Below are 16,231 nucleotides of genomic sequence, written 5' to 3' on the forward strand. Positions count from 1 at the left end.
TTCCAAGGTAGGGAGGGGGGAGGAGGGGCTCACCTTGTAACTGAGGTACATCAGTAGCATGGTCTCCAGGAAGCTGATTATGGCCACGATGACCTGGAGACAGGAGAGGGGAGGGACCTTTGGGTGGGCGGGGCCGGGGCAGGCTCTCAGCAGGTATTGAGGGGGGTGTGGGGAGTGCCTGGCCCACCCTCCATCATCTGCACCTGGCCTGAGCCAGCCACCACCTTGGCTGAGCTCCCAGGGCCAAGCCCAGATATGAACTCTGGTCCCCCCACCCCAAGGCTACTAACGCCAAGCCTGCTCTAGGCCCTGGGGCTGGGGAGACTGGTGACACTAGACAGCCCTGTGACTCCAGAGCTCGCCCTCCCGGCCCATCTCACCCACCTGCAAGGCCCACAGAGCCATCTTCCTGTCCACCCAGAGGATGGGCGCCCTGCGGAAAGAACAGTGTGAGCTGCAGCCGGGCAGGGTGGTGGCCTGGGTGCCCGTGTTGACTGGGGCCCCCGTGGGGCTGGCTGGAGGGAGCAGGGCTGCAGGCCTTGTGAGTACCCACTTTGACCCAGAACTCAGAGCTGCTGAGCACTGGACACTAGGGAGGGAGTGTGGGCTAAGTCTGGCCTGAGCCCCAGGCGGACCTAGGGGGCATCCCTTTCTGCCTGGGCTCCTGGGACAGGCTCCTAAGGACATCAGTCAGTGCACCTGGTGCTAACAGGTGCTAACCTGTGGTCCTGGTGGCTTCCCAGAGCCTCATCCCCAACAGGCAGGGCCATGGGATGCAAAATGAAACAGGCACGTTCTTGGTACGATGCAGCCTCCACACATACGGAGGTGACAGGAAGACTGACCATTACGGGAAAGAAGTAGACCCACACTCACAGCAGATGCCCGGGTCCCCAGAAAGCCTGATGCTGGAGGTCTGGGGGCAGTGGTCTCCCAGCCTCGGGTCAGTGGAGGCCCCCTGTGCCCAGTCCTGGGGTCAAGACAGGAACCCCAGGCCCTGCAGGGGCTGCTTGGGCAGGAGTTGTGCCTGGGCTCAGAAGCCCCAGCAACCCTCCTCTAAGTTGCAGCCCAGGCAGGAGGTGCCAACACAGCTGGGGGTGTGATAGGAGAGGCCGCCATGCCCCCTGTCTCCCGGGGACGGGGTGACCGGTGACAGGCGAGTGGCCAAACAGCTGGGGTGGCTACCTCAGTGCCTCCTGCTCTATCAGGAGGCTGAGCACCAAGCGAGGGGTGAGGGCGCAGGGAGAAGGGGAGATGAGAAACAGGCCTGGCCCAAAATGGGGGGCACTGGGCTGGGGAGGGTCTTCGAGAGTCTGGGGGAGCAGAGAGTCTCCACAGAGACACGGCCAAGCTTCCGGGGGCCCGTTTGTTGACTGGGATTCCCTGGGGAGCTGAGGCAGCCCTCTGCTTGACTTGGGGACACCCTTTTCCTTGTTAAAAGTGTTATGAACTGAACTGTTAAGGATGACGGGACACCTCGGGAGTGCGCCAGTCCTGTTTAGTCACTGAAGTGTATACCCGCAGACTTGGAGTGGCGCGCTTCATTATGTACCACAATATGTACCACGTATTCATTGTGTACCACAATCCAAAAGTGCAGAACGAGAGAGTGGGACAGCGGCCTGGCCTGGCCTCCTGGGAGACTTCATCCCACAGCTCCTCCCCGCCCACAGCTGGGAGCTTGGGTGACAAACCTGAGGGCCGACGCTGGGTATCAGTCTTAAGTCGCTCCCCGCGAGCCCTCAAGGTTGCATGGCCAAGGGAACAGCCCCGTCCAGGGCTGGCCGTGCAGTCACCATCCTGGGGCAGGGTCCAGGCGTGTTCTCAGGGAGGCCAGGGTGCATAGGCTGGGCCTGGGGCTCTGTCCCCAAGGACTGGGCGGTGTAAAGCCATGCCTGCCCTGTGCAGTGGACTCACCAGTAGAATTCGGAGGACGAACCGTTGAACTTGTACTTCTGCTTGGGGCAGCCCCAGCTGTGGAGAGACATTGGCTGGCATGCGGCAGTTCCTCCCACTGCCACCCCCAGGAGGGAGCCTGTCCAGGGCTGTGGGGCTCAGGAGGGCGGGAGGGAGCACCATTCGCCGTTCACGGCCAACCCCGAGTCTCCAACGGATGTCTCTGCTTTAGCCCCAGAGATCCCCCACGGAGAGGGTCCCTCAGGGAATGGAGGAGGGTCCCTAAAGGTGTGGGGGGCTCTGCTCCACTGGCAGGCAGGGGGAGGAGGACACTCCCACATCGGGGGGGGTCTGGAAGCCCATAGCAGGAGCCTGGTGTCTGGCGGCAGCTGGGGTGCCCTGCCCTGTCAGGTTAAGCTGCTGCCCCGGGCAATAGACAAAGAGACACACACGGCCTCCTGCCAGGCTGGGGGCACATGCCAGGCTGGATGGAGCACATGAGGCAGGGAGAGGGCCTGGCCCCTGGCCCCTGGCCCTGACTCGAAGAAGCAAGTTCCTAAGTCACTGCCAAGAACCAGCCCCTGGAAGCCGGGCTGGGGGCAAGGCGGTGGGGGCCCAGCCAGCACGTGGTGACCCTCCCAGACTGTAACGCACACCAGCGCTACTGGCCAAGACCTCACTGCTCCCAGAATCCCACGGGGACACAGCGTTTGCCTGCCTTTTCTTTCGACTAGTGAACCTTCCCCCAAAGCCTTACTGGAACTGTTGCTGCAAACCTGATGCCCCAAAGGCATGGCTAGGCATCCTCCCATCCATCCGTCCATCTGTCCATCCGTCCACTTGCCCGTCCGCCCGTCCATCCATCCATCCACTACCCACCCACCCATCCATCCGTCCTTCTCCCAATCCATTCTCCCATCCAACATCCATGTACATATGCACCTGCCCTCTCATTCATCCAGCCAATCAAGAACACTAACCCATGACACTCGAAACAGAAATTAAGAAAACCAATCATTTTACAATAACATCTAAAAGAACTAAAGCTCCAGGAATAAATTTTAACCAAAGAGGTGAAAGATCATTATATGGAAACTGTGAGACACGGCTGAAAGAAATGAAGATTAAACCAAACACACCCACTGCTGTGGGATGGATCTTAGAGGACAGAGGGGAACTGCCCACAGGGTCTCCCAGGCTGTCAGTCTGCAGGGAAGCAAAGCCCAAACCACACCCACTGCCATGGAGTCCATTCTGACCCACAGCGCCCCTAGAGGACAGAGTGGAACTGCCCACAGGGTCTCCAAGGCTGTCAATCTTCAGGCAAGCAAAGCCCAAAACACACCCACTGCCAGGGAGTCGATTCCAACTCACAGCGCCCCTAGAGGACAGAGTGGAACTGCCCCAGAGAGTTCCTAAGGCTGTAACCTTTACAGAAGCTGACTGCTTTATCTTTGTCCTACAGACCAAATGCTTAACCATTGTGCCATCAGAACTCCTTAAAATCAAGATTTTATAAATGAAAAGGTGACCTGTGTTCCTGGATTGGAAAACTTAAGAAGTCAACTCTACCCAAAGCAATCTACAGATACAATGCAATTTTTTTTAATCAAAATTAAAATTCCAACCTTCCCCCACCCCCCCAGAAATGGAAAAGCTGATCTTCAAATTTATATGGAATTGCAAGGGGCCCAAAGTAGTCAAAATAATCTCAGGAAAAAATGTAAGAGGACTTATACTTCTCAAATTCAAAGTTGTACAAAGGTACAGTAATCAAAACAGTGTGATACCAGTACAGAACAGACGTGGAGACCAATGCAGTAAAACTGAAAATATAGAAATAAACCCATACACTCATGATCACCTGGTTTTTGGTAAGAGTGCCAAAACACATTCAGCAAGGAACGGATAGTCTCTTCAACAAATGGCACTGGGACGAGTGAGTGTTCACATGCAAAGAACGAAGCTGGACCCTATCTCACAACACACACAAAAGGTACTGCAGAACGGCTCATGCCTAAGCAGGGGAACTCACTCAGAATTCTTAGAAGAACTACGGGGTTAAGTTCCAGGAGCATCTTTTAGGCAGTGGACTCAGGGGGACCCCAAAGTCACGAACAAAAAGAGGAAAAATAAACTGGATTTAATCAGAAACTTCTGGCATCAAAGGACATTCCCAGTGACAGGACATCCTGTAGAAACGGTAGGAAATGTCTGGAAACCACACCTCAGATAAAGGGTTAATATCCAGAGAGCTCTTAACACCGAGCAGCAAAATGGCTAACAACCCAAATGAAAAATGGGCAAAAGATATGAACAGACATTTCTCCAACGGAGATATAAAAATGGCCAATAAGCACACGAAAAGATGCCCATGTCATCAGTCGCCAGGGAAACGCAAGTGGGAACCACGGAGCGACTACTTCCACGTCATCCGTCGCCGCCAGGGAAACCTAAGTGGGAACCACGGAGCGACTGCTTCCACGTCATCAGTCGCCAGGGAAACACAAGAAAGAACCACGGAGCGACCACTTCACATCAGCAGGATGACTGTCATAAAAAATGGCGAAGAGCAAGCATTAGCAAGGAGGCGGGGAGGCTGGGGCACTGGGACACTGCTGGTGGGGATGTAAGGGGTGCGCCTTTGAGGAAGACAGGTTGGCTGCTCTTGAGAAAGATAAGCAGGATTCTGAGCTAGCAGTTCCGCTCCCGGGGATGTCCCCCAAAACTCGAAACCAGAGACTCAAACAGGTCCTAGTCTACCAGTGTTCTGCAGCGCTACTCACAACAGGCCGAAGTGGAGCCAACCCGGGTGCCCATCAGCGGAAGAACGGGTCAATGAAACGTGGTGAGTACACACAATGAAATGCTACCCACTTGTAAAAATGGGACTTCTGATACATGCTACAACACGGAGGAACCTTAAAAACGTGACGCTAAGTGAAATAAGCCAGACATGAGAGGACAAATGTTGTTGTTGTGTGCCGTTGAGTTGGGCCCGACTCACAGCGACCCCTCCTTGGGCTTCCGAGGCAGTATCACTACGGAAGTAGATTGCCCAACCTTCCTTCTGAAGAGTGGCTGGTAGGTTTGAACCGCCAGCCTTCTGATTAGCAGTCAGTGCCTTAGGCATTATGCTACCAGAGCTCCGGAGAGGACAAATACTGCCGCTTCTATGAGACACCAAGAATAGGTCCCTGGAGACAAAGGTTCGTGGGTACCAGGGGTGGGGAAGGGGCCCCGGGGGACGAAAGTGTTCACAGCACCATCGTTTTGCTGGTGCAACACTGCACAACTCAAGCATCTACATACACTGGACAGCGGGAGGGACTGAACAGTCCTCCAGGCTCCTCCAAAGGGAATCCACGGGTAGCAGCCACACGCTTGCACATTGGTGATGCTTGCGGAAGTACATTTGCGCTAAGTATGTCCGCCTGTCCCTGTCAGCCCCTCTCGCAGGCTAGGGACCCCGCGGTTGCCAAGCCCCACCGTCACCCACCATCCGATGCCCTGGTTGGGTTCCTCGAGCAGGACCCGGACGATGTACAGCAGGCACGTGAACAGCTTCAGAGAGAAGTTCAACAGCCGGATCCGCAGGCCTGTGGGAGGAGCCACCAAGGGAGGGGCCGCTGACGGAGGGGGCGGGGCCTCTTCCCAACAGCTGCTCCCTGCGCTCCCCGGGGGCCCAGCCACACGGGGACAGGGTGATGTGGGGGCTGCAGGCCCTGGTGGCAGGTGCTGTGTCACCTCTGATGAGGTGCCATCCCTGTCCCCATCCACAGACCAGGCTTTGAAGATCAGGGCCACAGTGGCCATTCTGTGGTCACTTGCTCCTTGGGGGCAGGACTGGGGGTCTTGCACCTGGCTGGTGGGCTCCGAGCCCACACACATAACCTCCTTGCCCCTGTTCTGCCCCTTGGGAGCATCCAAAGCCTCAAAGCTGGTAAGGTGTGTGCTGGGGCCTGACGGCTGGGAACAGAGGGTGTCCAGCAGGGGGCAGTGGAGCTCTGGGCTCCTCTCTTACAGCCCACTGGTCCAAGGGGGTGAAGCCACACTGGGGGCACCCCACCACCCTGACACAGTGTCCTGCCTGCTCTGCCCAGGCCCCTCAGCCTCTGCCCTGCCCCTGCCTCCGCCTCCCTCTGCACTGACTCGGTGGCCCACCCAGATGTCCTTGTTCCCTGACTCAGAGGCCCACCCGGATGTCCCATTCCCCCTGACTCGGTGGCCTGCCTGGATGTCCTCGCCCCCAGGCTGCTACTCACTAGATCTTTGGTTTTTGATGAAGAATAGTTTGAGCCGTTCCTTGAAGGTGTTCTCGTTGACATAGAACTCCACCTGGACCCTGGAGAAGTAGGAAAGTGGATGTATGGGCTCTGGGGACAGCGAGGGGGTCCAACCAGGAGAGAAACCCAAAGGTGAGACCAGACCAGAAACCCAGGAGCCCCGGATGACAGAGACCAGCCTGGGAAGCCTAATGCCCACGTGTCAGACAGAGCCAACCTCATCGTCAAAGCTGGGGAGGTGTCCTGGGGGCCCAGCCTGGGGCCTCCTGCTACCTGTGCCCAGGCCAGCCATCAAGCTTCAGTGGGCCAGCCATGGGCCTCAGGCTGCTCCGACAGAGTCAGGCATCCCCTCTGGGCCTTGGCCCCCAATTCCAGAGCTGTGTATCTAAGACAGTGTGACAGACCTGCAGTCGCCTGAACCCATGTGCCCGTGTGGCCCTCTGCACGGAGCATCGACCACGATGGGGCCCAAACCCACCTCGGTACTTCCGCACAACGCCCCCAGGCAGCCGGGCAGCCACGCCATCTTGTGGCCCCTGGTTTCTGAGCCCTGAAGCCCCTATTTGGTTGGCTGAGGCAGAGGTTGGCAGGAAGGGGCCCCCCCTCTAGCCAAGGCCAGCTGCTCCCTCCCTCAGCTGTTCCTGGGCCCCACATTCAGTCCCAGACACCAAGTCCCTGTTCCTGTGGCCCTGCCTTGGCCATGTCCCCCTCTGGGTTCCAGACCAGACCACCTGGACTGCATATAAATGCTGGAAACTCCCAGACAGGGCCGGTGGAATGTGTGGGGGTGACAGCCCCACTGCCGACCCTCATCCCAGCAACTCTGTGAAGGGCCATCTGGTCGTGAGGTAACGTGGGGCCTGGGACGGGCAGGCTGGTGGTGCTGCCCCACCTCAGACACTGCCCCTTGCCCCACTGTGCCAGGTGCAGGCTGTACGTGCCATAGAGGTGGGACTCACGTTGATGCCACACAGGACAGAAGGGACATCTCATGAGCCAGGCACAGAAGGAGAGGAAGCACACCCCACCCTAGTCAGCCCCAGGCCTGGGGTGCTGGCTAAGGCACTGTGTACCTGATGCTTAAACCTCTGACCTCCCCATCCATCCAAGCTGTGTCTGCCCCTAATGGGAAAGCCTTAGGGACCCCAGCCATCCTCAAAGGCACTTCTATGGGTAAGACCCCCCAAAACCAGACAGAAGCACTAGTAAGCCCGGGAACTCAGGGCACATGGACCCAGGGCCTTGACCAGAGAGAGACCAGCTCTCAAGGTGGGCACCCTGGCCTCACCCCCTGCCACCAAGGATGGCCAGGGGCCTGGACAGGTTGTCCAAGGGTTGGGTAGCATGGTGTGAGGGGGCATGCCCGTGAGGGGAGCACAGAGCTCCTGAGGCAAACATGCGGCCTGCAGGATGCTGGAGGGCTGCCTGGAGGAGGCAGCGTTGGGGGCCAGGCACCACTGGGTGGGTATCCTAGGCAGCCATGAGCTCATACCTTTCTCTCCCGTCTCACCCCCCCTGCCACCCTCCTCCGGGTGGGGCTCTGGGCAGGGGTTGTGCTATCAATGCCCAGGTGACCATCACTTCCCACCCTGAAAGCCTGAGGCACTGCCTGGTGTGGCCTCCCACGTTCAAAATATTCATTGGCCCCAAGAGTACACGGTGTAGATTGACACCGACGCCGTGGTTAGGGGGACAGGACGCAGCCTCAGGGCCTCGGCCTGAGCCTCAGCCTTTGCCCTACAGTGGCCTCCGTGCTTATAGACTCAAGGCCCAGGAAGAGGTGGGGGTGGCCCTTCCCCCACTGAGGACAGGGCTCAGCCCACGTGCTGGAGGAGGGCTGTCATGGCCGACACGCTGGTCCTGCCTAAGGGCCAGGCTCCTGCAGCCCCAGCGCAGTGGGGTACAGCCCTGAGCCTGTGGTCAGATAAACCCCGGCAAGCCGCCCTTGCCCGGGCTCCCTGGGGCCTCCCGCCTGTCTCCCACCCCCCTCCTGCCCTGCCTGCCCTCCGTCACCCACCCCCGTGGACCCCCACATCTTTCCCCTTGTCCCTGCAGTGGATCATGGATCGTGGCCTGAGAACCAGCTCCTCTCCCTGGCCTGCCTGAGACCCAGCTCAGAGCATGCAAAGACCAGGAGGGACGTGGCCCTGCACTCCCACCTCCCCTGCTATGGCCTGCAAGCTGTCTGCAGCAGCTCCCCAGTGCCCGTGGTCCAAGACGCAGGCACCCCCAGCACGTCTGCTTAAATGTGGGTCCTACCAGGCTTCATGGTGGTTGGGGCGGCAGAGGGGCCCCTGCCCCGGCCCACTGACCACAGCCAAAGAAATGGTGACCCCCTGCACGGCAGGGGCCAGCCTCCAGGGACAGACGGCTGCCTCTCGGCACCTGGGTGGCAGGCTGGATGCCACCGCAACAGCGTGTTTCATGCATAAGGGGGATGTCGCAGTGGCCAGGGCAGCCCCATGTGGGGCAGGCCACGCCAGCTGACCGGCCACGAGGGCTGGAGGCCTGCCTTGCCTGAGAACCAATGTGGCCGCCTGTGCCTTTCATTGTTAATGAGCTGTGGCTGCCTGGGCCTCCAGCGCCCCCACAAAAAGTACATAGAAAAGTATCCATTTATCCTGCAGCAAGTTTGATGGGAGGGAGGAAGAGGGGTGTAACACAGCCCCCCACCGCGGGCAGTGGGGCGTTTAGGGTGATGACATCCTCCCGGATCATGGGACAGTCTGCCCCTGGCAGTCAGGGCCTGAGCTGAGGTCCAGTGTCCTCTGAAAGCCAGGCAGCGGCTCCTGCCCACTAAACCTTCAAGTCCTTGTCCGAGACACGGACAGCCTGCAGGGGAGTGGGAGCGTCAGGATGCCCACCAGGCCTGAGCTCCAAACAGGGCCTGCGGGGTAGAGGAGCCGTGCTTGGGGTCTCCCACAGAGCGAGGCTGACAGTCCGCAAGGTGCCCCGCTGGCCCTCAGCGACAAGCAGACAAGTTCCTGCTGGGTGGCACAGAGCCGCAGGCCCACAGTGGCCAGTCCCAGGTGGCCAAGACCATCATGGGCCACTCGCAGGAACCAGAGCTGGGGAGAGGCTTGGCAGAGAGCCCGACAGCCGTACATGGGAGGGCCCTGGGGTGACAGGAGGCTGCCAGCATGAGGAGGCAAGCGGCAGAGGGGCCCGCTCAGGGCCCCGGCCGTTCACTCGCTTGTCTCTGACAGAGTGCTGCTGTGGCTGCCACTGTCACCTGACTCAGGACGACGCCTGTTCCTGCACTGCCCCGTCATCGACTGAGACAGGACAGCTGTGCCCCACGGGGTGCTCACTGGCAGCCCTGAGGTGCACGGGCCAGAAATCAAGCCCAGGTCTCCTGCACAGAGGCAGTGCTCCTACCCCTGAGCCACGGCCGTTCCCGTCTGACAGGCAGGGACTGGCCGTCGAGGGGGCCAGCACTGGGGCCTGCTCTGCCTGGCGACAATAGTGACACCTGTCAGAGGCACAGCCTCCCGTTCGCACGTGTCCCCTCCCGTCCTCCCTCTCGACATGCACGTGTCCCCCTCCCGTCCTCCCTCTCGACACGCACCCAGTGAGGCCGGAGGGGCACTCTCAGCCCGACACAGCGCCACGCGGGCACACGGTGGGGACACTGCCCGGGCCCAGGGACGAACTGGGGGCAGCCTGAGGCTTGGAGCAGTGGTGCTGGCCTCAACTGCCCCCTCCTGCGTGCTGGCCAGCCCAAGGCTCCAGGCACTTGACCGCCCAGACCCTGGCCCACCAGCCTTGAGTGCCTGGCACCCAGCACAGTCAGCACAGCCCTCCACCTGTCCTCTCCTCCTTGGGGGGCAGGAAGCAGCCCTCAGCTGGGCCCAGGCAGGGGCCCCTTCAAGAACCGTGACAGCCTAGCCTGTGTGGACGGAGGGGCCGGGTGCCCAGTGGGTCGGAGGCAGCCAGCCTCAGGCACTGCTTGGCCCAATCCACCGCTTTCAAGCTGAGCCCAGCGTGTGGCCTGCTGCCAGCCTGCCCCCAGGGCCTGCCGCACCCAGCTGGGCGAGGAGGCACCCTCGTGCTGGCACAGCCAGCTGCCCGGCAGTGAGCTGGCCAGGCCGGGCAGTACAGTCCCTGTGGGCCTGGGGGAGCAGTCTTCCTGGGATTCCTGGCAGCGGTCATGGCACAGGCGGCAGGTGCCCGGAAGTTCCCCAGACCTGGCGTCTGCCCTACAGGCACCCAGTCCCCAGGGCGCGGGCCGGCACAGCGCAGGTCCATCCGTCAGCCCGCAGAAGCCACACTCCCCGGCAGCTGGCGTTCCAGAGCTGGCTCCACAGAGCTGGGCAGCGTGGGGCAGCAGGGAGGAGGTGGTCCTTCTAACCCAGACAGAGCGAATGGCCAGTCCAGGCTCCCCACACTGCTCAGGGAGGACGTCAGACGGCCGAGCCCTGCGGGCGGTGGGCAAGGCTTTCTATCTCCCCGACACTCTCCGCTGCCCCAGGACTTAAGCCTGCAGTGACTGAGGCCTAGGGTGGTTGTGGTACCCCAGCCTGGGGCTCCCACTGCACCTCTGGGACGTGGCTATAGGGAGGCCACGTCCCAAGGGTCAACAGTACCCTGGTGGTGCCATCAGCGACTGGAACATGACCATCGGGGGCCCTGTGAAGCACTTACTGTGACAGGGAGGAGTCCAGGCTGAAATCTTCCACGTGAAGCCTGGGGACAGACGGACACATCAACGCGGACAGAGACAGACAGACAGAGGGACAGCGGGTGCTAGACGGATAATGAAGAGGCTGGGCTCCCCGGACCAGGCCCGGCACGGGCATGCAGAGCTTCCAGGAGGGTCCCTGGCCTGGGGAGGCCGTCCGGCACGCGGGTTGGGGTGCCAAGCCCCAGAAAGCAACAGAGCTACGTGGGGTGCAGCACGTGCATCCACCTGCAACCGTGCCCTGCCGCAGGGGTGACGGCAGAGAGGGTACAACCCCCACCCTCAGCCCAGCACATAAAGATGCCCCGTCTGACAGTATCTGTGACCTGGCACAGTCTCGGGAGGCCTCCCAGCACTAACAGGCACACCATCAGCTCCCTTCATACAGAGGCAACTGACACTCAAGGGTCAGATCTGCTGGCTCACGGCCATGAAGTAGGATGCAGTCAGGGCAACCCTGGGGCCTGCCGACCTTCTCCACAACCCTACCCTACCCACTGCACGCCTGGGCATGGGCGCCCTGCCCCACCCCTCAGCTTCCCAGTGACGAGACAGGACTGGGGGCCATGCTTTTTGGGGACCCAAGCACACACCCTCTAGCCCTACAGATGACCCCGAAAGCCCTGGCCTCAGGCCCTCCCCAACTAGCTGGCAGGAAGCAGGGTAGCAAGTGGGGGCAGCCGGGGCAGGGCCTTCAGGGGCCGGGGCAGGGTAGGGGTTCTGAGAGGCCTGGGCCATCCGCAGCATCTCTGGTTCCACAGAGGACATCGGACGGGCTCTCTCCTTTAACCCTCAAAGCTACCATTTACCCGAAGAGGAAACAGTGGCTCACAGAGCCCCCCAGTTCTCCCAAAGCCACACAGCAGGAAGGGAGAGCTGCCTGCAGAGGTGGGTCTGGGGTCACAGACACATGCCCCCAGCCCAGGGCCAGTTCCCAGGCCTGGTGGGTGAGGCGGGGATGCTAGGCACACACCCTGGGAGGCCCCAGGCTCCTGGCGGGATGAGGGTGCCAGGCTGGGGTCCTCAGGAGCTGCTGGCATGCTCTGCCTGTCCGCTGGGCTCAGGTTCCCTCTCGCGCCTCCCTGAGCTCTGAGCAGAGACAACAGCTGCATGGTGCGTGGTAGGAGCGGGGCAGGACCATGGCCAGAACCGGGGAACCAAGCCCATGTGCTTCCCAGCTGCAGGACCCAGACCCTGCTGAAATGCAGGCCCCGGCGCAGGCCCCTTCCCTGGGCACAGCCTGATCTCCTCCCTTCTGGCACCCTCTCACCCTGAACACAACCCTGACTAAACACCCCCAGCTGTGCGCGGTCTGTGTCCTGTGCTAGGCCTCTGCCCAGGAGTCCTGTGTCCACCTCGCTGGTGACCTGAGTCCAGCGACTGCACACACCCGGGCACAGGGCAGCCTGGGCTGTGTGTGCGAGGCTACCACGCAGGCAGGGAAAGTGGTCGGAGTGCCCCGGGTGAGGGGGTGTCAGACTTCGTTGGCCCTGCAGACCCCAGCTGAGGACTGCAGCGTGCAAGGAGGGCCCTCAGACAGGCCCGCAGTGAGCCAGCCGCGCAGGTGAGCGGCCCCACAGGTGAGCAGCCCCACAGGTGAGCCAGCCTCAAAGGTGAGAGACCTGGTCTGGTGGATCCCAGCCCAGACCCCAGGGGATGCCACAGGCCGGGCCACAGTCACAACACTCAGCTCCTCTCAGCCCACAGCAGCTCCCTCGGCTCGCCCCCGGTCGCCTCCGCTATCCACAACACTCACCACGGGGACACCCCCCGGGCCACCCGTGTCCTCTGGGACCATGGGTGCCCCTGAACCTGTGTCCATTTGTTCACTGAACGTGTTCTGGGGCCAGGAGAGACGTGTCCAGGGAAGACGGGACAGGAAATCGAGTCCCACATGAAGTGATGAGCAGGCGTGACTGGGGCTGAGGGAGCACGGTGGGGCACCCCCAGGAAGATGGGGGGCTGTCAGGGGAGGTGCCCCCTCTGCTCTGCTCCATAGGCGGAGGGCCGGGTGCAGGCCAGGGGACCGTGGCGGAGTTGCAGGCGGAGCACAGCCCCAGGGTGAGGAGGAGGTGGGTGTGAGCTGAGAGGGGGTGGGGTGCTGCACGGGGTGGCGGGCAGAGGGGGTTCGTGTGGGAGCAAGGGAGGTGTGGCCTCGGCGTGGCTGGCGGGTCTGCAGGAGCAGGGCCTGGGTCTGTGGGGGCACTGGGGGCGCACCTCCCTGCAGGTGAACTGCAGTGACGGCGGCAGGAGCTGCCAGTGTGTCGGTGCAGGTGGCAGCCGTAGGGAGGGCCACGGAGCTCGGGACTGGGGACCAGGGAAATGTGTCCCCAGGGGCAGGGGGTGCGGGCAGGCCCCTGGATTGGAGGAGCAGAATGCAGTGTCCAGGGCAGGCGCGCTGATGGGAGGCAGGACGGGCATCCTTGAGAAGGGGGCCACAGGCAGGGCGGGCATCGGGCCGGCAGGTCTCCTCAGAGGGCACGTTGGGACCTGCCCATGCTGTGGGCAGTGGGCCCTTTCTCCGGGGTCAGAAACGCTGCTCCAGAGCCAGGCTCACCAGGACTGTGGAGTTAGGCCCTGAAGGGGAGCCTCTGCTGGGAGCCGCCACCTCTGGGGCGGGGGATTCCAGATTCCACAGGGAACTCGGCCCGCTGCAGGCCCCACCATGCCCCATCGGCTCCACTACAGCCCTGGGGTCCCTTCACCCCTCAGTCCCTGGCCCCGCCCCCTCAACTCCACTATAACTCTGGGGTCCCATCACCCAGGCTTCGCCCCTCCCACCCCACTACGTCCCCGCCCCTCGGCTCCCCTACAGTCCTGGGGTCCCTTCACCCAGGCCCCGCCCCTCCCGCCTACTATGGCCCCGCCCCTCCCGCCTACTATGGCCCCGCCTCCTCCACGGCGCAAGCGGGACAGGGCCTCACTGCACAGAGTGCCGTGCCGAGCCGAGCGGACAGGTCTGGGGCCACGGGCGACTACCATTCTCCAATGACGGCCTCCACTGCCCACCCCCAGGCCCAGCGCCCCCCGTCCCCCCTCTAACCACCAGGGCGCATGGCCACTGACCCCTTCCCAGCTCCCAGAACAGGGACAGGAAAGGAGCAGACAGAGCCAGAGGCCTGCCCCCAGGAGCGCAGGCGGGGCTGGGGGCACCCACGCTGGCGACAGCAGCTGCCAGGTGACGGTGTAGCACGTCAGGGGGCGTCAGGGGGTGGCCGGGAGCGCCTGCCCTGGGGGTGCACTGGGGGCTGGCACCTCCTTCCCCCTGCAGCTCAGGTCCTTGGGGGTAGCGGGGACCCCTTGGCTTTGCTGTCTGCCCAGTAATAGTGAGTCCTGGCTCCTGGTGCTTTGGGGTCGGTGGCCCTGGGCATGGACGGTGGGCAGCTTCGGGGCTGCTGTCTGACACCAGCCACTGGCTCCCTGCCCTGGGCTCTCCTGGTCAGACCATGTCCCTCCAAAGCAAACCCCCGAGGTCCTCCTCTGCTCAGAAACTTGCCCTGGCTCCCTACTGTCCATCCCTCTAGACCCAACCCACAGCTTGAAACTGAGGCTTGGGGAGAGGAGGCTGGGGCAGGGCTTCTCCCTTATCTGGGCTCTGGGAACTGAGGCACCCTGTTCCAGGGCAAAGGCTGCAGGGTGCAGGAGTGGGCCAGAGAAGGCTTCCTGGGGGAGGCGGCCCTGTGCCCTGGCTCCCATGCTGCACTGCAGCCTCGATGCAGCCTGGGCTGGCCCTACTGTCCCTGCGGTGCCTATAGGAAGCCAAGTCCATTGCTCTCCCTGAAGCCTGGGGATCACCACCCCCTACAGCATCCAGGAAGAACAGGGAGAGAGGCCTCTGGTCCCTGGGGTCATGCCAGCCTGCATTAGCTGTGCACATCCGGGACAAGCACTTAACCTGTAGCCTCAAGCTGTCCTCTCTGGCAAATGGGAAGAGCCCAGGAAGCTGCCTCTGGTGTGGTTTAGAGCAGGCGTGGGGGGAGGGGCAGGTGGGGCCGGACAGCCTGCCGCCAGCTGGAAGGGGCCGGCAAGAGGCTCCCCACACCCTCGGTGCGGCCATCTGTTAGGCCGTGTCCCCTGCAAACTGTCCACACACTCAGTGTATACTCACACACTGTACTCATGCACACTCACGCACACGTACAGAGGCGCAGGCACTACGGCACACTCTCACACCCACACACTCCGGTGCACACACCCCGCTCTGGCCCCCCATTGTGCCCTTGGCCTGGGGGGCCCTGCCCGTCTCCCCACTCCCGGGACGCTCTGCTCTCTCCCAGCCTGGTTTCCTGCCCCCGGCTCGGCCCGCACCGGGGGTCGGTCTGATTCATTCCTTTCCCCCGCAGCACCGTGAGCTGCTCTTGGCAGGAACACACGCTCACAAGGTGCTGGCTTGGTACTGCTGCAGGCCGGGCCTCAGTGTCCTCACCCATGGAATGGGGTGCTGGTCTCGCTCTGCTCTCGCAGGACAGAAGCCGAGGGCCAGGAGAGCCAGGGAGGGCACAGCACTGCCACCTGCAGCCCAGGCCGGCCCCCACCCTGGCTGCAGCACAGGTCTCTGGGCCCCGGCCACCACCCGCACCAGGTGCTGCCCTGGGGCCCCTCCCCCCTGGACCAGGTGCTGCCCTGGGGCAGCCCCCAGGCAGGCTCCGCCGGACACAGGACCCTCACAGAAGGCTGCCCCAGCACACACACCCAGCCCCAGTCTGCCGTGTGGCCTTGGCGAGTTCCTCGACCTCTCTGGACCTCTCACTGCTCCCCTTTTAAGTGGGCCCACCAGGCCTGCCTCCCTCCAGTGGCCCCTGGAACCACCATGTGAGGGATTTCTGACGGCACGGCGCCTGTCCCCTCCTCCTCTTCCTCCCTGTCCTACCTGCAGACCCTCTGTGACTTTCAGTTTCTTGGGGGGAGTGCCACAGGCTCCCCCAGGCTGGCAGGAGACACAGCGGGAGGCCGGGCAGCTTGGGTGGGGGTTACGGGGAGGCCGCCGTCCTCTGCCCCCATAGGCTGCAGGCGGCGGCAGGTGCAGCGGCGCAGGAAAGCGAAGCGGCCCGGGGACGCCCAGCTCTTCCCGCCAGCGCGCCGCATGCCCCCGCCCGTTCGCCGGCTGCGCTCTGGAGCCCCCTTCCGCCGCCGCGCCCCTACCTCTGGCCCACGTCGCTGCCCACCGAGCCCCCGCCGCGCGCCGGCAGCAACGGGCTCAACCCGTGCGGCTCCTCCGGGCCCGCGGCGCCGGCTGGGACGCCCCCCGGGCCCGCCTTGCCCTCGGACGGCGAGCGCGGCAGCTTGGCCCGCGCCATCCTGCCGGAGGGAGCGCTCCGCGCGGCTGCTGGAGGCGGGTCGGTGGCCCTGGGCATGGACGGTGGGCAGC

General features: G+C 62.6%; 1 protein-coding gene across 1 annotated transcript in view; it reads right to left on the reverse strand.

Annotated features, from left to right (window-relative positions):
• KCNT1 (potassium sodium-activated channel subfamily T member 1) overlaps nucleotides 1–16,231 on the reverse strand; it is a 94,635-nt gene that overhangs the window by 28,309 nt on the left and 50,095 nt on the right. The window contains exons 2-6 of the mRNA XM_007947042.1: nucleotides 6,162–6,241; nucleotides 5,396–5,495; nucleotides 1,918–1,974; nucleotides 385–433; nucleotides 34–93 (exon numbers count right to left, since the gene is read on the reverse strand). Of these exons, the coding sequence (XP_007945233.1) occupies nucleotides 34–93; nucleotides 385–433; nucleotides 1,918–1,974; nucleotides 5,396–5,495; nucleotides 6,162–6,241 (346 nt within the window). The remainder of the gene's footprint in view (nucleotides 1–33; nucleotides 94–384; nucleotides 434–1,917; nucleotides 1,975–5,395; nucleotides 5,496–6,161; nucleotides 6,242–16,231) is intronic.

Source organism: Orycteropus afer, unplaced genomic scaffold (genome assembly GCF_000298275.1).
Source record: "Orycteropus afer afer isolate SDZICR_OR568_19922 unplaced genomic scaffold, OryAfe1.0 scaffold00174, whole genome shotgun sequence".
NCBI classification, from domain to species: Eukaryota; Metazoa; Chordata; class Mammalia; order Tubulidentata; family Orycteropodidae; genus Orycteropus; species Orycteropus afer.